Source organism: Maylandia zebra, linkage group LG1 (genome assembly GCF_041146795.1).
Source record: "Maylandia zebra isolate NMK-2024a linkage group LG1, Mzebra_GT3a, whole genome shotgun sequence".
Classification (NCBI taxonomy): Eukaryota; Metazoa; Chordata; class Actinopteri; order Cichliformes; family Cichlidae; genus Maylandia; species Maylandia zebra.
The window spans coordinates 40575128-40600029 of record NC_135167.1 but is presented as its reverse complement, the minus strand read 5'-3'; the positions used below and the strand labels follow the sequence as shown (position 1 = coordinate 40600029).

At 44.9% G+C, this 24902-nt stretch overlaps 1 protein-coding gene across 1 annotated transcript in view; it reads right to left on the bottom strand.

Annotated features, from left to right (window-relative positions):
- Nucleotides 1-24902, bottom strand: part of cpne4a (copine IVa) — a 100037-nt gene that overhangs the window by 21967 nt on the left and 53168 nt on the right. The window contains exons 5-9 of the mRNA XM_014410940.3: nucleotides 23608-23682; nucleotides 21357-21440; nucleotides 19942-20031; nucleotides 8661-8759; nucleotides 154-240 (exon numbers count right to left, since the gene is read on the bottom strand). Of these exons, the coding sequence (XP_014266426.1) occupies nucleotides 154-240; nucleotides 8661-8759; nucleotides 19942-20031; nucleotides 21357-21440; nucleotides 23608-23682 (435 nt within the window). The remainder of the gene's footprint in view (nucleotides 1-153; nucleotides 241-8660; nucleotides 8760-19941; nucleotides 20032-21356; nucleotides 21441-23607; nucleotides 23683-24902) is intronic.

Genomic DNA, 24902 nt, shown 5'->3' with positions numbered 1-24902 from the left:
TGGTTCTTCTAACAGTGCGTCAGGCAGAAGCCAACATCAACTGCCAAGAAAAACGAGACAGGCAGCGAGGAAAAGAAAACGAGGCGTTTTTAAGCCTTAAATGGTTGAAAAACATAAATTATGGAGCAAAAAAAACATGCAGACGTCAGTCACCTTGCACTGGTTCAGAATAACGATCCCAGAGTTCTTGTAGTTCTTCTTCTTCACTTTGTATTTGGGATTTATGCACGGCCACTGCACCTGAAAGAGGGAAAGCTGAACGTTATTTTCCTCTCCTCTGTCTGATATACTATCACAGCCAGACCTGATCACAGACCTGATCACAGACCTGATCACAGACCTGATCACAGACCTGATCACAGGCAGACCTGATCACAGCCAGACCTGATCACAGCCAGACCTGATCACAGACCTGATCACAGCCAGACCTGATCACAGACCTGATCACAGACCTGATCACAGACCTGATCACAGCCAGACCTGATCACAGACCTGATCACAGACCTGATCACAGCCAGACCTGATCACAGCCACACCTGATCAAAAGACCTGATCACAGCCAGACCTGATCACAGCCAGACCTGATCACAGCCACACCTGATCACAGCCAGACCTGATCACAGACCTGATCACAGCCAGGCCTGATCACAGCCAGACCTGATCACAGGCAGACCTGATCACAGCCAGACCTGATCACAGGCAGACCTGATCACAGACAGACCTGATCACAGCCAGACCTGATCACAGGCAGACCTGATCACAGACAGACCTGATCACAGCCAGACCTGATCACAGCCAGACCTGATCACAGACCTGATCACAGCCAGACCTGATCACAGCCAGACCTGATCACAGACCTGTGGAATGATTCCTACAGAAGCTCTTTCTAAGTGAAGCGTGTGCGATCAATAAATCGTTCGCTGACAGGTTTAAAAGTGACCTCACATTAACAGCAGCTGCTTCTTCCAGGTGACCCTGATAATTGCTCCTCCTCAGGTAAATCAGTGTGTCTGAGACTGTCTGTCTGAGCTGTGGGGATGATGGCAGCCTGCTAATGGGAAGCTAACAGCCTGCAGCCTGCAGCCGCCGCCCCCGATCACCTGCTCAGGTGACTTCATAACAGAGGCCTGCAGCAATCTAATTTCATCCTGTAGGTGGTGCTGTTTTTTTCCATAGCAGGAAGTCTGTTTGTCCAATCAGGAGACACGAAAGCGACAGCGGCACCGTCGCCTTCCTGTTTTTCTCCCAGAGTTATGGTGTGTTGTTTGAGCTCAGCATCGCTGCCGCTGCCGCTGACACACAAACAATCTCTGCTAAATGCAAATAAATCTTTAAACTCTCTGTGGGGATGTGTGAGGATCAGGGCATGGAGGCAGTTTGTCGTGCAGGCTCAACGCTAACAGAGGAAGTGACGTCTGAAGCCTCTGAGCTGAAGGTCTGTGGACACAGCGGCTTCTCCGTGATTTAATTGGCTGACTGTGACTCTGTTCATTCTGCTCTCAGCCAACATTTTAAGAGCGAGATCTCATCTCAGTGATTTTCGCTTGTCTAAAGGAGATGTGATCTGGGCCGACATGGAGGCGAAATCCACTGAAAAACAGCGTGAGAGGGCAGCGTGTCACCACATGTGGGCGTGAAACAGAGTGGAGATGGCGTACTCAGCCCCTGATCGATAAGCAGGGGTGGAGAGGGTGCGTGACTGTGCTCGGGTGGCAATGAGGCCACTGGGTGAGCACACTCGAAGACCACAAGGTCAGCTGACACAGGCAGCGCAGGCGAGCCTGCCGAGGGCGGGGAGTTAGGGAGGGAGGAACGCTAACAGAGACTCTGCTGATGCGCACCCCTCCAACTTCACACCAGCGTCTGCAGAAGGTCATCAGGACGGCACAGAGCACCGCTGTGATGTCAGAGCAGAGCCTCTGACATCATCAGTGACAAGACCAGCAAACCCACACTGTCCACACCTTTCTCAAAATGAGCTCATCATTTGTGGGTCAGCTTGTAAAATGAAGCATTTCCACAAAAAATGAACATCCTCAGCGAACGTGGTAGTCACACTAACCAGACCGACCCGTGAGTTTTACCTTAGACATAACAAAACATTTGAACTCGTTTTCTTCAGGAAGTAATATCGAGCGACTCGTCATATTTGGTCATATGTAGAGGACTTTGTTTTGCAACTCGGCCAGTGATGCTCAGTAAGGAAGCCGGCACCGACCTCAGCTCTGATATCCTGAGAAAATAACCTCAGAGAAAATAACTAAAAATGATTTTTTTAGACATAATATTATAATATTATTATAATATTCTAATAATATTATTCTAATAATATTCTAATAATATTATTAGAATAATATTATTATAATATTCTAATAATATTATTCTAATAATATTCTAATAATATTATTAGAATAATATTATTATAATATTCTAATAATATTATTCTAATAATATTCTAATAATATTATTAGAATAATAATATTATTAGAATAGTATTATTAGAATAATATTATTATAATATTCTAATAATATTATTAGAATAATAATATTATTAGAATAATATTATTAGAATAATATTATTCTAATAATATTCTAATAATATTATTAGAATAATAATATTATTAGAATAGTATTATTAGAATAATATTATTATAATATTCTAATAATATTATTAGAATAATAATATTATTAGAATAATATTATTAGAATAATATTATTCTAATAATATTCTAATAATATTATTAGAATAATATTATTATAATATTCTAATAATATTATTAGAATAATATTATTATAATATTCTAATAATATTCTAATAATATTATTAGAATATTATTATTAGAATAGTATTAGAATATTATAATACAATATTAGACATAATATGTGAATATTTGACCATTTTGAGTGTCGTAAAATGATTATTTTTGTCTGTCAGATAAATAAAGGACTTCAAGGAATAACAATGAGAGTCACTATTCTTTGAGATTATATACACGAACCAAACTGTTATTAAAGGCAGCGTCTGTAACAATAATAAAGAACTTTGCTGCTGGTTGCAGTTCAGCAGTTCCTCTGATCCATTATTCTCAGAGAGTTTGTTCTTGTTTCCCGTGTTTATGGCGCCTGTGAGCTCACAGATCAGTGATGCTGTATCAGGTTAGGTACCAGGGTCGACGTCCCTGGGCTGTATTTGACTCCAGTGGACGAAGCAAATCGAGCAGATGAAATTATTACAGACGTGCCTCTGAGCGCTGTGTGTAATCCAGCCTCAGCAGAAACACCACAAACACATTTGTCTTTGTAAGATTCGTCCCTGCACTCAGGTGAAAGCAGCTTCCTGGAGAGGTGCCGTTTAAATCCAGAGTGCTGTCAGACAGAAGCATGAACCACAGGCAGCTGCAGCAGGACACAATCCTTCAGCTGCACAAACAAGACCGCCGAGGATTCGCCCCGACTCCCTCACTCAGACCCGCTGAGACCGGGTGACTCTATTTGTGTTGGGATGGAGGACGGACGGAAGAACGGGGAGCTCCCCGGAGACTTCAGCCCGGGGGGGCTTCTTGTTTCCGTGTCGCCGGTCAGGAGGAAGCTGCCAGCTGAGGAAGGAGGCCGATAAAGACATTTTATTTAAAAGGAGAAGAATGGAGAGAGCGAGAGTGGGACTGACAGCACGGCTCTTTGTGTCTGTGGGAGGCGAACAAGCTCTCCTCCTGTGCTGGCTTCCAGCAGCGTGAAGAAAAGGTTTCACGCTGAAGATAAAATGCACGCCCATTGCAACGACTCAAACAGCAGTCAGGAGTTTTCCTTCTTGGTGCGCTGCATAACCTCCAGGGCTGAAAATAGACTCCAACAATAAAAACAATAGAACTGCAGTTCCTGTGATCTGAGTTCTGTTTAAATGTCTTAATGTGCCTCGCCTGTGCTCCGTGTTACATCTCGTTATCCTGCTTTCTGTGTATTCCCTGTTTTACTTTGACAGTCCCGTGTTTCCTTCCTGTCTCGTGTGTCAGATTAGGTTCAGCTGTGTTTGCCTGCTGTTACGTATTCCCTCGTTACCTCTGTATTTATTGTGTGTGCTTTCCTCAGACACTCACAGGCGTCTCTTGGAGAGGCAAACATCTTAGAGGTTTTCTCTGCATCGGCTGTTGTTTGTTTTAGGGTCGGAAAACCGGGCGGCGACAGTTTTAAGTCCTTTCTTTCAATCTTTCCATATAACTTCACTGTGTTCAGCTGTGTTCGTCTCCACATTTCAATAAGATGTCCTAACATCCAAACCAGCCGATGAGGTCACAGTGAACACGTTCGTGTTTTCTGCCCGTGCGGTCTGTGGTCATATCTTTATGTGATGTCATCCAAAGACTACAGACAGAATATTAGACACAGCTCACCGAGCTGGCTGGGTTTATGAAAACTGGGATGTGGTTTTGTCGTACGGCTGCTCAACAGCCTTCCAGTGAAGATGTTGGGCTCTTTGTAATCAATAATGAGACAGCTGAGGATTCCTCGGCAGCTGATTGTTCCTGGCCTTTCAGCCGTGTGTTGTCATCTTCAGGGAATTTCCAGAGAAAACTCACAGCCGCAGCGTCTGTAAGCAGAACGGCATTAACGGACAGTCGGAGAGCGCCTTAATTAGCGGTCGTCTCCTTTCTGCAGCAGCTCTGCTCTCTGACAGCTGCGTCTTCATTAGCTCTCGGGGTAATCACTTCACACCCTCTGCCTAAATAACCTCGGAGGCACTTTAGCCCCCGAGGAGCATTTTAAAGGGTGGTCTCGCTGCTAATTGGTGCTTTTCTGGAAACCCGGAGGTGCAGGACCTAACGGAGATCAGGTCTTTTGTGCTTCAACCTGCCGAGTTCAAATGTGTTTAGCTCAAGAGAGGTCATCATTATAGGTCACCACTCCCCAGGCTGTTTCTCATTCCTCCTGTTTCATCTGTAATAATAAGGCTACTCTGTTTGTCAGTCCGGTTTCTAAACTGGAGTATCTGCACGTCCGGTTGCCACCATGGAGCATGAAGGAGGAGCTGTGCTGGTGTGGCCTGAGCTCGGAAAGAAAAGCGTCAGGACTTCTTTAAGTTTCTTGAAGACGTTTCATCCGAGAAGCTTCTTCAGTTCTAAGAGCAGCTGGTGGAGAGTCCCAGATTTAAGTCCTGTGGGAGTGTCGTGGACCTCCTATTGATCCTCTGCCTAATCACATGAGCCCAGGTGTGAAAGCAGGTGTGGGTCACAATCAGCCAGAGTTTCAGGTGAGCTTATTGTGAAACCTGGCCCCATCCCTATCATGTGATTTCCTGAGGTCAGATGGCCCAGGATGTGAGTGGGCGTTAAGACATCTGGGGAGGGAACTCAAAACTGGATTATAGATGCAAACAGTTGGTGTCGTAAACCCCGCCCTCTGGGTGGGAGCAGCAGATCCAGAAGAAGGGGCAGAATGATGGAGCGCTCCGTCAGAACCTCCACCCAGCTGAGATTGTCTGACAACCTCATGACGCTGACTGAAGGATGACTCTGAAAACATCAGGTGTCTGTTGGTATACGTCACATGCTGCTGGCATCTTCTGATCGTCTCTCCTTTGAATGGAAACCTCGTAAGAGAAATTGTTGGAAAACTCCTGAGAGAATCAGGATGGCATGCGATGTATAAATGTTGCATCCATCTGGAAGACCCTTGTGGATTAGGGAGCAGCTGAAGGAAGATGCACCCCCATCAAAACACAGACATTAACGGTGTTTTCTGTTTTAGAGCAATCTCTGGTTTGTGTCACAGCTGCAAAAGATTTCCTTGGAAATCTTATTGAAATGTGGAGACGAATGCCAGCTGAACACGGGGAATTTATATGAAAAGTTTGAAAGAAATTAGGCGGACTTAAAACTGTCACCGCCCGGTTTTCCGACCCTAAAACAAACAACAGCCGATGCAGAGAATTCCAGAGCGCAGCTTTCACACATTCGGTGATTCACTTATAAACTGGCAAACCTAAGACTCCTGCAGGGCTGCCTCGCTGTCTCTCGGAGAGTCTGTGAGTGAATTCGTTTCACCCTGTAACTGTAATGGCGTGTCACAGCGTGTGAGCCGTGGTGTCGCTCAGTCTGACTCTCACTGAGCCATTAAATTGATTGAATAGCTGAAGGAGAAACAGGGTGAACAGATACCTGCCTCACAGGGAGCTTTCTCCTTCAGGAGCGTTGGGCAGAGCAAATTAAATATTAACTGCATCTACTGTAGCTGCTCCAGCAGGAGGAAAACTACATGAGAGGTTTCTGGTACAATATGACACGATCAGGCTACACGTCAGGCATCAAACATTTAAATAACCTGCCTGATATCGACTGCTCTAAAGCTCTCCTGTGCAGTACACCGTTTATGTTTTGGAAGCTTTTCCAGCATATCCAACAGACTGGATCAAGATCTGAGGAATTCAAACTCCATCGCCTTTAAATTCCCATCGAGTTCCTCAAACTTTAACAATGATCCTTCTGGAAGAGGCCACTGCAATCAAGGGATACTGCTCACATGACCGCGGGGTGTCCGTGGCCTGAAGACATGTTTGGGTACATGTTTCATGTCAAAGTTAGATCTTCAAGAATCCAAGAACTGGATGGTTCCCAGCAGGAGTTAAGCTCTGACTCATTAGGCAGGATTTGTATTTTTCCAGTGACTGATGGTGAGGATGGCTGATACTTGAGGGGTCTGGATGTGATTCATGCTAAGCTAACAAAGGTGCAGGGCTCGCAAAATTTCAAAATCCCTGGTAGCCCTTCAGGCAGGGACTCTTCAGTTTTGGTAGCCCAAAATAAATTTAAGTAGCCCAAATAAAAAAGAGAGCAATTTTTTGATTGATGTTTTGTTTCCTGTTTTGTTTCCTTTACCATATTATACATTAAAGTATAATATTGTAAAGGAAACAAAACATTAATCAAAAAATTGTTGAAAAACAAATTACAACATTGTATAAAAATTACAATCATCAACTCAAATACTTGGTTCTAATTGAACAGAAACTTCTATGAACTTGTAAGAACTGTGTAGGACATGAATCAGTCTGTGTCAGATCCTGAAATTGAAATCTCCACTGAAGTCACGGGTAAGAGGCAAGTGGAACCAAGATCGAGGCCGTTTGCTTTTTGAAGTTTGCAAAGACTGCTAAATTGTGCCAGTGGTAGTTCACGCAACATAGTAGCTGTTCTAAACAGATTTTCAGGTTTATTTTTAGTATGTTATTTGCAATTGGTGTTTGTTCTGGGAAAGATATTGCAGACCGAGCAATAATGCATTTCTTGCATTTCTCATGGGTTCTAATGGGGGCCTTTCTTAAAATGACTGGTCCCAGTAACAAAGGCGCTTGTCGACTCAGAAATCGAGAGAAAACCAACAACACACCCGGCAGAACATTATGTTATTTACATGGGTGCACATAAGTGGTCTGCATGTGCGCATTCGCTGTCAAAATAAAAGACGCACCAGATAAGAAGTTGCAACGCGCGTTTGCGTCCATATAAAAAGCTGTTTCTGTCCGCTAGAGTGGGATTTTCACAGCACATTCTGCACCACATCTCTGTGCGTTCATCATTTGTTTGAAGCCAGCTCACCTCCTGCAACCACTTTTCCGAGAATACGCGCTTCTTTTGTGGTTCGGACTCCTGACATTTCTTTGGAGGTGGAGGAACATCACAGTAATTGCTTAAAGGAGCTTCTTGACATCTTTAAGAGTTCTAAACAAATGTCTGTCCTCCTCCAGAAAATCTTATGTACGCAAACACGCATTGCAACTTCTTATCTTGTGCGCGTTTTTTATTTTGACAGCGAATGCGCACCTGCGGACCACTTATGTGCAGCCCTGGTTATTTAGCTCGTCATATTGCAGCCACAGAAATTCTTTTGTCCATGAAACCATAAAGCTGCACTTTCTTTTTGCCTTATAGTCTGATTTGTCATAACTTCTCCGTTTTGTGGTAAGCTTTTCTTTGGCTGTCACTTCTTCACCCTGACCTGTCTTATTTGGCTCAGCAGAACTGAAATGCTTTTAAACACGCACTCACATAAGCTCAGCGATTCTCTGCGCGATCAACCTCTCACATGTTTAAGCTGCGGGAGATTTCACTTGTCATGTTTGCATAGTAAGCTAACGATTAATAAGACGATGTCAGAGGAATTGGTGCACAAATTATCATCACTCACAGATCAGTGCTGTCGCTCTCTATACACAGTTCGCACGATTGCAAAGTGAAAGCAAAAAAACAAGCGCAAATTCAAACGCGATTTCAATATGTCACATATTGACAGTGGCTCACCGATGCCAATGACATAATTACCCAGCTACATTTCTGAAAGAATGCAAAAGCATTGACATATATTTTTCCTTCCTACGATAGCCCGACGGGCAGGGCAGAGATAGATTTTGGTAGCCCGACTGAAAAAGTCGCTAGCCCCGGGACGTCGGGCTTGTCATGTACATGAAACTGATATCCTATAAATCCACATAAACACATATTTAATTTGATTTCCTGTAAACAGTCAAAGAACACACAGCTGAATCACAATCATTTCCCAGCAATTACAACAGTCAGTGAACGCATCACGCTTCAAACACGCTCTCAGAAGACAGAGGGTTGAAGTATGAATCACACGCGGTCGGCTCAGGTTTTAGAGGACAGCCTCACCTGCCGTCCATCGATGGCGCCTCTCATCTCTTTGAACGTAGCCTCGAACTCACCGATGTAGTCGTGTTTCCCGTTTGAGTCCCAGTCCCATACGGTGCACTGAGTGGACACAAACACAGAAACAGTTATTCCATCCGAATGATCCAAGGCCGGATCCCAGCTTCATCACTGTTCCGTGTCCTGCTATTTACGGCTGTGACCCACAAAGCTTCTGCTCGCTCATTAATTGGATGTTTGCCTTGAACTGAAGGAGATCATTTCAGACTGAACCTGTGTTTTTGTTCTTGTTGTTTTTAGGTCACAGCTTGTTCGGCAAATCGAAACACAGAAGCGGTTCAGCCCGGAGCTGAGGTGTGAGCGGTGCATGGCAGGAGGAGGTCTGTCCAAGCCTCCACATCAAATAGGATTTCCTGCATTCACATGATTGTGTTTCTGGTTTATTTCGGCACACTGTGGTTTCTAACGAGTCGACCGCGTCTCTCTGGGCAGCAGAGACTGAAACCACGAGGAGGCATGTAGAGAGAAAGATATTAGTTTGGTGCAGCTTTTAAAAATCATTCACATTCATTGAAACTGTGAAAATAAACTTGAGTGAAACTCAAAGCGAAATATAACAAATGCAGCAGCGGCTCGGTGATGCAATGGAAACAGACACTCGTGTCATTAATATGTAGATTCAGAGCGTCGCTGTTAGGATGTGAAATAAATATGAGGATGTGTCGAGCCCGAGTTAAACCTCACTGTACCGCACTTCAAAGAAACGCCCAGCTGGAGGCTTCGTCCACCTGACGAGTCCTCCCAGCGGAGTGAGCGGACAGCTCGCGCTGGCAGCACCGTGACCAGAACGGGAAGTAAACGAGAAGAGACGGCGGACTGAATCCAGGACAGTTTGACAGGGTTCATGAAAAATAGATGGGAGGAGGTGAAGAGGAGCGCTGGCAGTCTGCGAGCCGGAGAGGAAGAGCTGCATGGCTTTACAAACACACACAGTCTCGTGTTCCAGTTCCACTCTGCTGGTTTAATCTTTTCATATATTCATGCAGGAGTTTCACTGAACATTTACTGCGTGTCCCATCCATCTTTGTGAGGACCAATTAGAGTTTCATGAGTCACTGTTTTCCCAGTGCGTGCTCAGAGGCTCTACACAGGAGCTCTGTAATCCTGGAAACACTCGGGAAGTTTGAGGATTTAGAAACGTTCTGACATGTAAAAAGGTTTGACTATGTTTCTGCGTCATCCGTCAGAACGAAGCAGATCGCTGATGCTGATCATGTCAGAGGTCAGACTGACTCCTCCTCAGCAGCTTCTCCAGCTAAACCAACCTGTAGCTGTGGTTCACATCTGTGCCTCAAGCTTCCAGCTGAAAACTGATGAATGCAATTAACAGCAACTAAATCAGGTGAGTTTAGAGGCTAAACCTGAAAAAGGAAAGACAAACCATGGGCCTCGGTCTCCTGATCCAACCAGCTCTTCAGAGAGTCTGAGCTCGTGTCTACGGCTGAGCCCAGACGCCCTTCAGAGGAAGCTCACCTCCATCATTTGTATGAACCATCTCATTCTTTCGTTCACCAGCCACAGCTCGAGGCCGTTGGTGAGATCTACATCGCTGCCTTCATGCCCACACTTCACCATCAGAGTTCTTCACACTCAGCTGCAGACCACCAGCGTGAGTCTAAACATGAGCAAATTGAACATCATCATCCACACAAAGCACAGATGAGATCCTCAGCCCACCCGAGCCTCAGCTGTGCCCAAATTTCCCGAGCGTTAATGTCGTGAAAGAGTGGGCGATGGAGTCGAAGGAGGTCCAAGCAGACCAGCTCCCCGCTCTTTAAAAGTACCACGTGTGGTTGTCTTCTGCAGGTTTAACTCATTGACCTACTCCCAGTTAGACACGACTGCAGAACCTGTGCAACAAATGAGCCATTCTACTGTCTGGGCCATGAGCACCTTCATCATCAGAAGATCAGGAACATCCTCAGAAACAGGTACAAACCCTCCTGTGGGCTCAGAGGACGTCTACCAGTGGAGGACTGTGGAAAAGCTGAATTTCCTGATGAATCTCAGGGATTAGTGACAGAAACAGAAGACGATACAACCCCACATCAAACCCACACAGACTCAAATCTGACCATCCTTCAGAGACATCCTCCACCCTCTGTTTTGATCTCTGAGAAGGATTCGCCCTGCGGCAGTAATGAGCCCAAACACTCGTCGAAGCTTTGAAGAACTACTCGACTTTGGTAAAAACGTGTCTGTGTTTGCTGAAGGGATGAGTCGCAAACATCTGGAGTCAAGTGTGCGAGCAAATTAGATCAGTGTGGGTAAATCTGCATCTGCTTTTATATGCACACGTTACTGTGAGCCTGATTATTTCTGGGTGTAAATGTGTGTGTGTGTCCTTCCCTCCTCATTATACTGAAGATCAGCAGCAGCAGAGACGGCAGCAGCTGTGTAAAAACCTCCTCTTTGCACAAATTAGCAGAGCCATCCGGGATTAAAGAGAGGAAAAGGGATCGCAGCGCTTTCTATTCATCTACCTGAGAGGCGACACGCTGAGAGTTTTAATGAGCTGTCGCACTCACGGCTTCATTCACTCAGCTGCATTAGCAGCTCAGAGGATGCATCACCCAAATCCTGAGACCTGTGATGTCCTGTCTCAGAGAGCAGCCTCACCTTTAACGTCGATAACCGGCAGCCGGTGTCACGCAACAATAATGCGAGCTGTTCCTGCTCGCTCGCTCCTTTCTCATCCTGCTGATCTTAAATGTTTTCGTCCTGAGTTTGCAGATAACTTATCTTTAGTATTTCTTCTTTCTTCAGCATTTTGGATCATTTTCTGCTGCTTTGTTGTAAAATCACTCATTCTTTCTAGGTGTGTCAAATATCTTCACATCTGTACTAAAATAAAACTGTGGCGTGGGTGTGGTCTCTGGCCGGCTGCAGAGGAGGGGTGACGCAGCGAGCTCCCGGGGCGGCGCAGGGGCGGGGTGAACAGGTGTGCTGGGAAGTGAACGTGACTCTTTATATGTTCACAGTGACAGTCGGAGGGGAGTGTCTGTGTCCCACTGTAAAGAAGTGGTGTCACCACGTCCGTGCACCTACGCGATGCTATCGAGCCTTCGGCTCAGATGCTGCTGAGCATTTTTCAACGCGATTTGAACAACTTGTGTCCAGTCCCTCTGAGTCGTCCTCCGTAGACGGATTACTCTCTCATCTGGACTCTGTTGTTGCACCTCTAAGACTCAGGCAGTGTAAACCCAAGGCCAGTCCTTGGCTAACCGATTTTACTCGAGCCATTAGATGTGAAAGGCGATGGAAAAAGGACAGGCTCTACATCTCTCTGGAAGCTCTTAAGGCGAGCTGGAAAGCTTACCAGAGGGCAGCAAAGACCGCCAAAAACTCAAAACTATTTTTCACAACTTATTGCTGTTAATTCACACAACCCTCGTGTTTTGTATAATACCATAAATTCTGTACTGAACGCAGAGGATCGTGTTCTTTTGCAGTCTTCTGAGGTTATGTGTGATAAGTTTCTTAATTTCTTTGTGGATAAGGTTGCCGGTTTGAGACCCTCCACTTTATCTTTTGTTGACCCGGCTGAGATGTTCCCTGTTTAAATTTGCTTATTGCTTTCCAACCAATTGTTCTACCTGAACTTGAGAAGCTTGTGTTAACTGCTAACCCGTGTGGTTCTCCGAATGATGTTGCTCATCCCCGTTTTCTGAAAGAGGTGTTTCCTACTTTTGGACCACATATTCTGAACCTAATTAATACCAGCCTCTTGTCAGGTCAAGTACCAAGCGAGTTTAAGCAGTTATTCACCCCTAACTTAAGAAGCCAGGCTCAGATATTTCAGTTCAGTCAAACTGTAGACCCATCTCTAAACTTCCTTTTCTGAGTAAGATCTTGGAAAAGGTTGTTCACACTCAGCTGATGGATTATCTAAACAACTCTCAGATGTTTGAAGTTTTTCAGTCCGACTTTAGGCCGTTTCATAGCACAGAGACAGCTCTCATAAAGGTTATGAACGATATCCTGGTAACGACGGCCTGTGGTAAACACGTAGTGCTTATACTACCAGATATGACTGCTGCATTCGACACAGTGGATCACGTCCTGCTGATCTCTCGATTACAGCTTTGTGTGGGCATTTCTGGCTTGGCACTCCTGTGGATAAAATCATATCTGTCAAACAGGAGCTTCTGTGTTAAGGTGGGCTCGTCATCGTCCTCTGTGGCCCCTCTGCCGTGGGGTGTCCCACAGGGATCTATTCTTGGGCCATTACTGTTTTCATCTCCTGCCACTGGGTGCGATCTTTCGTAAACACAAAGTTTCATTTCATCTATATGCTGATGATTGCCAGCTTTATTTTCCTTTCAGTCGTTCTGATAGCTCCACAATTAGACTCCTGCTTGATTGCCTTAGTGATGTTAAGTCATGGATGCTCTAAACTTTTTAAATTTTAACGAACGTAAAACGGAAGCAATTCTGTTCGGCCCGAATCGTTCCTCTGATATCCCTGATGTTGACCTTGCTGCTCTGACCCCTCACCTGAACAGCTCGATTACCAATCTTGGGTTAAAAACCGACTCTGCACTTACCTTTGATGGCCACGTGAATGCGGTGGTGAAATCGTCATTCTATCAACTCAGGCGTCTGTCGAAGGTCAAACCTTTTCTTTCAAGGCGTGACTTGGAGACTGTTATCCATGCTTTTATAACCTCACGCTTGGATTATTGTAACTCCCTTTTAACAGGGGTTGGACCGGGCACTCTGACACGCCTGCAACTAGTCCAGAAATGCTGCGGCACGGTTTTTATCTGGTAGAAGGAAATTTGAGCACATTACTCTGGTCCTGGCCTCCCTGCACTGGCTTCCAATCGAATTTAGGATTCATTTTAAAGTTCTTTTATTGGTTTTTAAATCTTTCAATGGTCTGGCACCTGCGTATCTGTCTGATTTGCTGAAGCCCTATGTCCCCACTCGTTCGCTCCGGTCAGCTGAGCAGCTGTTGCTCTCAGTCCCCAAATCACGGCTGAAACTGAGAGGAGAGCGAGCGTTCTCTATCGTGGGTCCTAAGCTTTGGAATAATCTTCCTCTTCACATTAGGCGATCGACATCAGTGCTGGTTTTTAAATCCAGATTGAAAACGCATTTTTATTCACTGGCTTTTGACTCAGTGGTTGACTGACTTGTATTTTATTGTTTTTGCTATGTTTATTATTTTATCGTATTTATTATTCTTATGGGATCTATTATGTTTCTATTGTTCACCACTTTGGTCGGCCTTGTGTGTTTTTAAAGTGCTATATAAATAAACTATGATGATGATGATGATGTGTCTTGTTTGTGTGTAAAGGGTCCAACTTCACAAAAACGTTTTTAACATTAAGTTAGGGGGGAAGTGCCGGGGATTCCCATGATGCACTTCTTCTTCACTCACTGTGTATTAGCAGACCTCTCTGCATTGAATCATATCTGTTATTAACCTCTGTCTCTCTTCCACAGCATGTCTTTATCCTGTCTTCCTTCTCTCACGTCAACCAATCACAGCAAATGGCCCCGCCCCTCCCCGAGCCTGGTTCTGCTGGAGGTTTCTTCCTGTTAAAAGGGAGTTTTTCCTTCCCACTGTCGCCAAAGTGCTGCTCATAGGGGGTCATATGATTGTTGGGTTTTTCTCTGTATGTACTATTGTAGGGTCGACCTTACAATGTAAAGCACCTTGAGGCGACTGTTGTTGTGATTTGGCGCTGTGTAAATAAAGTTGAATTGAATTGAAGTTAGGACTCATGATGTTATAATACAGGGTATAAGTTATTGTGCAGCTATAAAGACTTTACCTTGCCTAATGAACAGCACTGTGCAAGAATCTTGAGCCAAGTCTCACTTCTCTATCTGTTGTAAGAAAAATGAACAGCAGGTGCAGCGATTTAATGAAACCTGTTTGTACAATTCTAACAACCTTCATCTATCTATGCTTCCACAGACGGTGTGTTTGGATCATTGTCACGGTGAAAAATGAAGCTGCTGTCAATCAGATGTTTCCAGATGTTACTGCATCTGGTGGCTCAACACCTGACTATTCTTTTCAGCATCTGTAATTCTATGAATTTTGATAAGATCTCTAATGCTACTGGCGAATGAGACGTGTCACGAGACATGAAGTGCTTAAGTAGAGTATCTTGATGCATGCTCAGCTGACTGCATGTTTCCCTAACCTCATAAAAAGTTCATTCAGTGGTGCAAATGTGCTGTTCATAAGGTTGGAAACCTGCAGCCAGCTGAGCCTGAAACATTTCTCCCACTGAAACGTCCAGATGAACAGAATCAACCTTTTGGGACTTAAGGAGATCAGAGAAGCACTATATAAGAATTGGTCCATTTACCATACATACTGATGATGATTTGAACCAAGAATGCCTTTCCTCCCACTTCTCTTCACTAAGAATGGCTTCCTGACAGGCGCTCTTCCTCTGAGAACATTTCTGATGGGTGAACAGTGAACAGCAGATGAATCTCCTCAGTCCTGTGTGAGGTCTTTGCTGAATTTTTCACATTTTTTAAGAACATAAACGTTAGATGTTGTTCCTATTATCTAGATAGTTTTTAGCCCTCCCACGCCCCCCTTTGCCACATTTTCAGCTAACAGAAATCTGGGAATCACCCTGTTGGTGCAAAAACTCTGTGTGGGCGTCACAGTGGTGAACCGCTGCCTGTGATACGTCGCCCAGCCGACGACTGCTCTTCTGTCTTTTGGCTAAAGGCACTAAAATGTAATTAGCAGGAAGTTAGCTAGTGCGGCCAGTCTCTGCATCGTACCAGCTCGGGTGGATTTTCACTGCAGCTGTAAACAGATAATTACAACACTGAGCTTTATCCAGGTGTTTGGAGCTATGAGACACAGGGCTGTTCATGTAACAGAAACCTCCCCCACATCTGTGTTCACCTCACAGGAAAAATAAAACATTAATATCAGAGCAGCATTTTAATTTGAAAGGTTTTCTCCTCGATGACGGATGTTTAGGCGCAGTAACTGGGCCTCGGCGCTAAATGAGCTTTTAGAAGCAGCAGGTTTTCAGCCTGAAGCAGAACAACATGAAGCAAACAGCCTGCTTCAGTCTGCTAAAGCTGCCGATGAGTTATTAATCACCTTTATTTGTCTCCCTTCAGGAACCCATTAAATGATATCCAGCAGCTATAAGCCTGCCTCTGTCTGACCCCATTTAATAAAGTCCATCTCTATTCGTCTCTGTGCAGCTTTAACCTGACAGCCGCACAGGCTCTGATGAAAATGGCTTCAGGTAACGATAACAAACCTCCACTCGGACGGGATTCATGTCTGCAGGTGAATTTTAATATTACCTGCCTGTTTGCTGATCTCAAGAGTTATTCTCAGCTCCTCCCCAGCTGTAAGGATTACACCTGAGAGTACTTCCTGTTTTTCAGTGCACTGGCTCCTCCTCCTGTTTCTCATTAATAGCAGATTGTGTTATCAGTGTTTGGGCATCGTAGCAGTTTTTCTTGATCAATCTGAGAACAGTGCGATCGCTTTTATTTTGAAAGTCTTGCTGGAGGATCGCAGCTCAGTTCTAACAAGTAAAGACACAAACAGCCTGCCTGCTGCCCCTCGGTAAGCTTCCAGAATTCGCCCACTAAGAAGAAAGCAGGGTTTTAGTGAGGGAGGTCTTAAACGTGGCTGTGATTTATGCAGTCAGTGAAATCCCCGTGTGCGTGGAGTAGATCAGATTTAAAGTCAACGTTTCCATTTTATCTGCTAAGCTTTTTAAAAGTGTTTTGCCATAATTTGACCCTCGGCGCCTCGTCTGTATTAGCTGGCTCTTTTTTCTTACTTTGAAATCTTTTTTTTATAAATTCCTGCATTTTCTAAACTGCAGTTTGCTGAACTTTAATTTGAATCAGAAGAGGTAACAGAAATGTGGAGGTAAGTCATAGTGGCTGTGAGTGCACGTCATGCTTTTAATGTGAAACAGTCAGAAAGAAAACAATGTTTTGTTGTAAAAGTAAACCGGTTCTCCTCCCGGCTGAACCAGCCGGAGGCCAGCGGGCAGCAGGAGCTGATTAAACCGCCAGCTGTGAAATTAGTGGGTAGCCCGCTGTACCACCTGAGCCGGCTCCCTCCTCCTGTCTTAACTTTACCATCAACATGTCCAACAGTAATTTCCAACGGCGCAGTTGTAATATTTGCTTACGTGTGATTGACACCTTAAGGAAACATCTCGCTGATTAAAAAGGCTCTGGTTTGTAATTCTGTGTCATCCATGTAACTCACTCCTCCACCGTCCCACCGCTGCAGGCGCCTCTCCAAAAACTGTGTGTGAAGTGTGACGGCTGTGGGAGGTTTAGCAGAGACGGAACAACCGCACGCAAGATTGCTGGACTGGAGGGAGGAAATATTCAGGGGGAAACTTATTTAAAGTTGTTCACTTATCAGAAAACACTTGGGATTATAATGTCATAAATTAGCAGAAATTGTATCTATTCTTTGCTTTGTATCTCGTTCCAGCTCCAACATTCAAATGGAGATACCCGGACCTCGTCTCCTCACAGTTATCATCTCTCCAGCAGGGCCCGGGTCTCCTCTCAGGAGCTGCTGAACATGCCTGAAACATCTCCTTCCTCCTGGAAACACCTCACTCAGACCCTGAAGCACGTGAAAGGGCTCCTTTCTACGTGGAAGAGCAGCAGCTCTACTCTGAGATCCTCGTGAAATTAAAGAAATTAGAACCACAAACTGTAAACTTTGGAATTACACCGTATTACAAAAAGGTTTCTATTAAAACACATTTATATTTTCTGCAGGGAGTAAGCTGGAACTGGAAGCACAGGCTGCCCTCTGATCACAGGAGCCCTCCCCCAGTCTGCAGCAATCTAAAATTCATCATTTCCTTGGATCCATTTCCCCTCGGGACATCCCGCTGTCCTGCTGCTGATCATTTCACTGGAGGTGGCTGACCTCCTCAAACCTCATCTCTGTGCTGCTGACAGGGGTCCAGCCTCTGGCCCCCGTGACTGATTGAAGGAAATTCGGGTCAAAAATGGTGGATAGTGAATAGAGGGCAGGAAGAGCGATGATGGATGTGTTCCTCTGGAGTCACTCGGCTCTGTCAGGTAAAAACCTCCCGTCTCTGGGACAAACGGAGCCGTAGTTTCAGGTTACAAGCAACAGAAAAGATGCAGGAGACTCGGTGAAGCAGTCGATGCAAAGTTAGTTTGGAAATGTGCAAAAATTCCAGCAGTCAGTAAAACTCGAATAAACAAAGAATGAAAAGTTTTGTTTCCCTGCTGACTGAAGTTTGACCTGCTGCTGCAGCCAATCAGACGTCTGCATTTAGACTGGAGCCACAACATCCATCGACTGACACAAGAGACAGCAGACTGTGTGCACTTGCAACCTGTGAGGACATGACGAGTGTGCACAGGGTCGCAGCACAGGGACGAACTCAGCAGTGGAAGTAAAAGCAGCTCTGACTGCAGCCACATGGAGACATTTATAAAAAGAGGTTTTTGTCCTTTCATCAGCTGTCAGAAGATCAAAGTCTGGCTTTATGATGAAACATCTCCCAGGACTCTTTGCTCCATGTGTAGTCTCGACGTCGGGTCCAGACAAACGACGAGAAGGAAAAATCACTCAGTGATAACTGTCTGTTTTCCTGTCTGTGTGGGCTGTATCCCAGGATCCGTCCTCGGAGCCGGAGCTTCCATCATCTCGCCTGCGCCTCATTCAATCAGCAGGACGGTTTATAAACCAGCACTTCCTTCCAGTCCTCCCCAGTTTGTCCTGCTGCCTTTGGCGTTCCACCGGATTCACCTCCTGCTGTGTTCACTCTTTGGCGCTGCTTCAGTTTGCTTTCTCCTCTACAGTCTGCCCAATGATCAGCTCGATTACCTGCCTGCCCTCCTGCCTGTCATATCATGCCCTCAGGGGAACAGGACCTCCACATCTCAACGTGTTATCTCCCCACATACGACACTCTCATGGACGCCTCCCTCAGATCAAGACTGTCTAAACCTGCCAAGTTTCCGTTCTGTCGCTCTCTTTGTGCCTCCCCGTGATTAATCAGTTCCTGGCCTCGATCTCCCACGGTCCCCTGCCCTGTGTCGCTTCTACTCGTGTAAATTCTTGTGTTAACCTTGAATCTAATTTCTGTGAATAAATTCTTGTAAATAGTTCATCGTGTGTTTGAGCAGTGGCTGCTACCTCCGTGCAGAGGCTGATAATCGGCGTCTGTCTTGTGTCAGTGACGGATTTAATGCGACATGACCATCAAACAGCAGCCGCTTTCTGAAACATCGGATATGTATCAGATTCAGCACCACATACCAAAGTGACCCAGGTTGGATTTGAAAATATCGGATTTGTGCCGTTCACCCTGTCATAGCACGATCGGATAGATCAGAGGGCCCGGTGGCGCCAGTGTCCGGCAGCCTCGCCTCTGTCAGTGCGCCCCAGGGTAGCTGTGGCTACAATGTAGCTGCCATCACCAGTGTGTGAATGTGTGTGTGGATGGGTGGATGACAGGATGTGTAAAGCACTTTGGGGTCCTTAGGGACTAGTACAGCGCTATATAAATACAGGCCATTTAGATGTGTCGCAGAGGGTCAGAAAAGTCGGATTTGCAGTGTGAACGTAGCCTTCTCCATCTATCTGTCCATCCTGCCTTAAGGGAATTGTTGCTGTTCAGCACTGATGTGTCAGTTTCCGTCTCGCAGTGTGATGTGTGATCATAGTTGGATGAAATCCTACAATGCTCCTTGACTTCCTCGGAGGTTCAATTTTTTCTTTGTCTATATGAAAGTGCAGGTGAGCCAAAAATCATCAATAAGCTCCTTTTGTGACGGTCAGAGGCCTGAAGAGAATCCAGCTCGCTCAACACTAATTAGCATCAATTTGCCTCATTTTATAGACTTTACATATAACTGTTAAAACTTCAAAGGACAGATTGTTACTTTGTTTGTGGTCAGGGTCATGACCTTTGGTTTGCTTGCAGAGTGGATGAACAGCAGAGCGTCTAATGACTTTGATGTTTCTCCAAATCGAGTTCAGTTTCAGCAAAATGTGCAAAAACTGTTGGTTTTAACACCGTTTAACTGTCAGTGAAAGGTCTCTGGAAATGATGTTCGCAGGTTTCTGTGTTCTGCTTGTTCCTGAGTGGGTTCCTCCCACAGCCCAGTGGCTGTGAGGAATAAGGAGCTGTGGGAATGTGTGTGTGGTGGACTGTGATCTTTAGTCAAAGTGTGCGTGCGTGTGTGTGAGTACCTGCAGTTTGCGTTCATGGTCTCCGCTGCAGAGCGAGTTGAGGGAAACTTTGAAGGTTTTCCACACAGGATTGAGATTATTCATGACGGTCTGAGAGAGACAAACACAGAGCAAGGTCAGGTCTAAAAACAGCTCGCGCTGCGTCTCAGCGGAGCGCTGCGTCCTGCTGCGTCCTGCTGCGTCCTAAACGGTGTAAACCTGCAGCAGCTCTGAGGAGAACCGCTGGCTGAAAGGAGTCATCCTCGCTTTTCCAGCCTGGTGTGTTTCCTGGAAGTGTGTGTTGTGTTAATTAAAATGATGCTTTAACACATTTTTCTTCCATCTTTGGCTCATTTAAGTCTGCCTGGATTTCATTTACTCACAGGTGTAAGAGAAACGCTCTCCTCGTGTTTCCATGCCACTAAGAGCGATAAGGTCAGAGACTTCCTTAAATGTGCAAACCGACAGCTGACTGCAAGAAAGAAACTTTTTGGTACTGAGGGCTTGCTCCAAACTGATTGGTGGAAACACTCCCTGCCCAGCAGCTAGCCAATCAGCAGCTTTTATGGGGCCACTGGTTATGTCGAACCCTGCTCTCCAGCTTTATAATAACCACGCATGGTGAAGCAGCTGGGAGCTGGAAGCAGCTGTCAACTTGTTGCATGACCTTCTACGATCATGTGATGGAAGCACAGCCTCCATCCAGGGAAACTTGTTGCCTGACAGCGGCCTGCTTTTTTCACACTGAGCCGCAGGCAAGGAGCTAAATTGGAGACGGGAGGAAGTAATCAGAAAGGATGTCCCTGCTGTCAGCTGGGGAGGACTGTTGCTCTGTGGGACCTGTTGAAAAATCTCAATGTGCTGACGGATGAGAGGAATCCCAGCTGTGCAGCTACAGCTAACGACTCGGCAGCTTACATATATATAAACAAAACTGCATTGACTGAGAGCTTTAATGCTCTCAGAAGCAAGTTTCTCTCTTTCGAGTATATGTTGTCTTTTCCAACTCTCCGTCCGCCTGAATCCCACCGAGGGAGGTGGAGAGTGCAAAGCTTGCATGACCCAAAGAGACACAGCAGACACACAGAAGGCTGAAAATCAGATCAACACAATGAGTCAGCCAAGAAATACCTCTGGGGGAACATTCACCTACCAGGTCACCAAAGTCCATCTAAGCAAAGTCGTAGAAACAAGTTAAAGTTGAACTCACTGTTCACATGAAGAACCATGAACCAGATTACAAAACATGACTTTTATGACACCAAAACTAACCACGAAGCATTATTATTATTAATAATAGTAAACAAGTGGACTGCTGTATTCCACTGTTTTTGATAGGATGATGTGTTGAATCCAGTTTGAATAATTCAGCCTTTAATGTTAACGGTGGTGTTTGTGTGAGTGGAGGACGCGAGTGTGTCGATGTGTGTTTGTACCTCCGTTCTGTAGACGAGCTGCAGCGTGGCGTCATCGTTCAGTCTGTGGATCTCCAGGAACGGATCCGATTTACTGAAGAAGTCCTAAAAGTACAAACGCAGAGTTCACTGCAAACACCAGAGACACAGTCGGGACATCCAGTCTGATCATGTTCATACTGGCTTTACATGCAGCGCCCCCTGGTGTTTGTCCACAGTCTGTTTCCAAACCAGCACAGACTGGATATAAAAGATGGACGTAGCCACCAGATGGTTTGTGGACATTTTGGATCCTTGAGTTTAGAGTTGTTGCTGTCACATGTTGGTTTATTGGAGCTAAAATGAGCACGAGGCTAACAATATCAGCTAACCATAGCTAGCTTAGTCAGCAAGCTGAATCCACGGTCATGGATCGGAAAGCTAAAGCTGCACATTATCTGTGTAATGTGATTACATTAACATGCTCCAGGGCACAACAACATTCAGACGTCTCAGTGTCGGGACCCATCTGTCAGGCAAAGAGGCCACGCCCACAATAATAAACAGGTAAGTTATAAAAACCTGGTTTGGTTTCAGTGAAGTTTTAATAAGTTTTTGTGATATTAGACGCTTTTGGTTCCTGTTTTCACTTCTTAGTTGTTGTTCTAGTGATGAGGTTCAGTTTTACCAATATCATTCTGATCAGTAGTGTTAGTGATAGATTGTGTTGTGATTTTCTGGTTATTCTGGTGTTTCTGTGTTTTCTGCCTCTGTCGTTGTGTTTGGTGTGCAGCTGTCTCTGCTTTACTTTGATAGTTGGCTGATGTCCTGTTTTGGATTGGACTTCCTGTATGTAATTATATTGATTATTTTCCCCTGTTCAAAAAAAAAAGAAATCACATTATGAATGTTTAAAGGTTTAAATAATCGTAATAATTAAAACTCCTTTGTCTGTTTTCCTCTGCGGAGTTTCGGTCTTCTGGATTTTTACTGACGTCTCCAGACTTGGATCAGTTTTTAAATGCGTCTTGTTTCTTTTCTTTGTTTTTAGTTTGCTTTAACATGAAACGTTTTAAAATCTGCTGACAGAGGTGATTGTGTTGCGTTATGAACGTAACCACTGAGTAATGCTTTCATTCAGTAAGTACAGAAAGCGTCAGCGACTCTCAGGCTTGTGATGTTTACCCTGTCGCTGTGATCATTACTTCACTGATGCTGTGGTTACACTCTGTGGCGTGGGTTTCAGAGCCCGCCATGCCTGAGACTCCTGCAGTGACTGATGACTCCCACTCATGTTCACGGTGGCTGTTTGAATGTTAGCCCTGTGAGCTCTGAGTACTGTAACCCCACACAATGCTATCAGGATGTGTCATTTCTCATTAATGCAAAACACTGATACATGCATCAAAAACTATTTATGTTTTTTACTTTTCATCATTTAACCTAAACTAAAAAGGTCTTCCTGTGACCGTGTGGTGTATGGGGCAGACGCACTATAACTACTTAGAGTACACTTAGCTTTCCAAAGTTCTGTTTGTTGTTGTATTTATATTATGTACTTTGAAACGCTGCAGCTGAGCTGGTGCAGATGTTCTGCAAACTGCTGAAAAAGAAGCCAATACCTGCAGTTCCTCTAACGTCCACCAGAGGCTCCAGCAGTGAGTCCGTCCCCATACTCCCCCATGTTTAAAAATTGCAGCAGAAGTAAACTTTATGGAGACTTTCCCCATTTATAACAGTTCGCAGAGATTGGTGAGGTCCTCCAACTTGATAATTCAGTCACTTTAATAGGAAGGTTTCCGCAGGTGGAGCCTCATCCAATCCTAGGATTACTTAAACTGGACATAATGTGTCCTGCAGGAGGCTTTTAATGTATTTATCTTACAAACATTATAATTCTTAAATCCTAAAATTTTGTATTTTGGAGTTGAATCTTATTCAGTGGTTTTATTTTTTAGTTATTTTGCACTAATTAGCGAAGCATCTGTGCGTTGCATCAATAAATAAATAAGCAGCTTGCTAATCAAGCTAACTAGCATTAGACGATAAATTCGCATGTCACTGAGGTAACGTCTGACATAAAAAAACAAACTAAACAGAGCCGCAGCCCAAACACTGCCCATGCCCTTCTTACCTTATTATAGAATTTAATTAAAATTCTATTTACAAAAAAAATCAACCAAACAAACAAACAAAAGAATTGAAAAGTGACATTTATTAAATTGTTGGACAAAATAAAGAGAAAGACATTCAGGAGGTAAGTGGGGGGTCCTGGTCCAGGTGCAGTTTTTACCTTATCATCCAGCTTCCTGGCGCTGAAGGAGAGCTCGATGTAGTCGTCGTTGCCCGTCAGCTCCTCTGCTGTGATCTGAAAGCACATTTTCCCTTTGATAAGAGCCTCATTATGAAGCCAGGGTGCAGCCATCAACTCAACAACAAACTCTGAATATTCAGATCAGACTCTGTGAGATCAAACGAGCCACCCTGCTCTGGGAGCTCCTCCAAAACAATGAGCAACTTTTAGCATCAAAGTCGAGGAAATGTAAAGCAAAAGGCTGAAAGTGCTCAGTCAGGCTAACGGGGAAAGTGCGCGCGCTGCTGCAGATGAAAACGCAGCACGTGGCGAATCAGAAAAACAACGTTCTGGAGTCTAATGCTTGCAGACACACAGGGAAACCTTTACAGGTTAAAGCTGCGACTTCCAGCATTTCCTGATGCGGGCAGCGTTGTCACTGTCCCGCTGCATAAACCCAGACGAAGTTATAAAAAAGTGTGGCTATACGGCCTGTTGTCATGGTAACGTGATGCTGCCACACCTGGGCGGCAGGTTTAGTGCAGAACAGCAGAAGGTTTCCGATGACAGCCGCTCTGCAGACGCAGCTTCTGCTTCTAAGAAGTGAAGCTAAGTGTACACATGCATTACTGCTAGTGACCAGCAGGGGGCGACTCCAATGACTGCAGCAACGTGTGACTGTATAACAGGCGTAGTAAGCCGTTTTCTCAGGAGTTTCAGTCATTAGTTTCAAATCCTCTTTATGCATAAAGCACCAACAGAGTTTCAGGGTCCGACTTTCTTTTCTTACACAATAATTTCATAGTTTGTGCACCGGAGTGACTCCAGCTCCTCGTTTAGCATACAGCTGATCAGAGGGTGGAGCCATGTGATGTCAGGCTCTCGGGGCTTTGTATTTTTGAATCCTGGTTTCATTGTTGTTTGACTGATGTGGAGTTGTTGAGTTTTGGCTTCCATTTTCAGACCTCTCACCCGTCTGTCCATGCCTGCCTGTGTGCTACTTCCTGAGGAGTAAACTATGAAGTTTCACAGCTTTCTTTGTGTGAGCTGCTCTGAAACATCCAGTCAGTGATGATGCTGTCTCTGCTTCAGTCACATAAAAAGGCAGTTTGGCACTCATTCCTCTTCCTCTACAGAAAACGGATCATCTGAGCATCGACTGCTTCATCAGACGCTCTCAGGGGAACGGCTGAGATGAGCATAAAGTCTAACCTGGTGGAAGCCGGCACTCGTGCTGCACACAGTCCAGTTCACTGTTATTTATTTAGCAGCAGATCATACCAGCTGTCACCTCG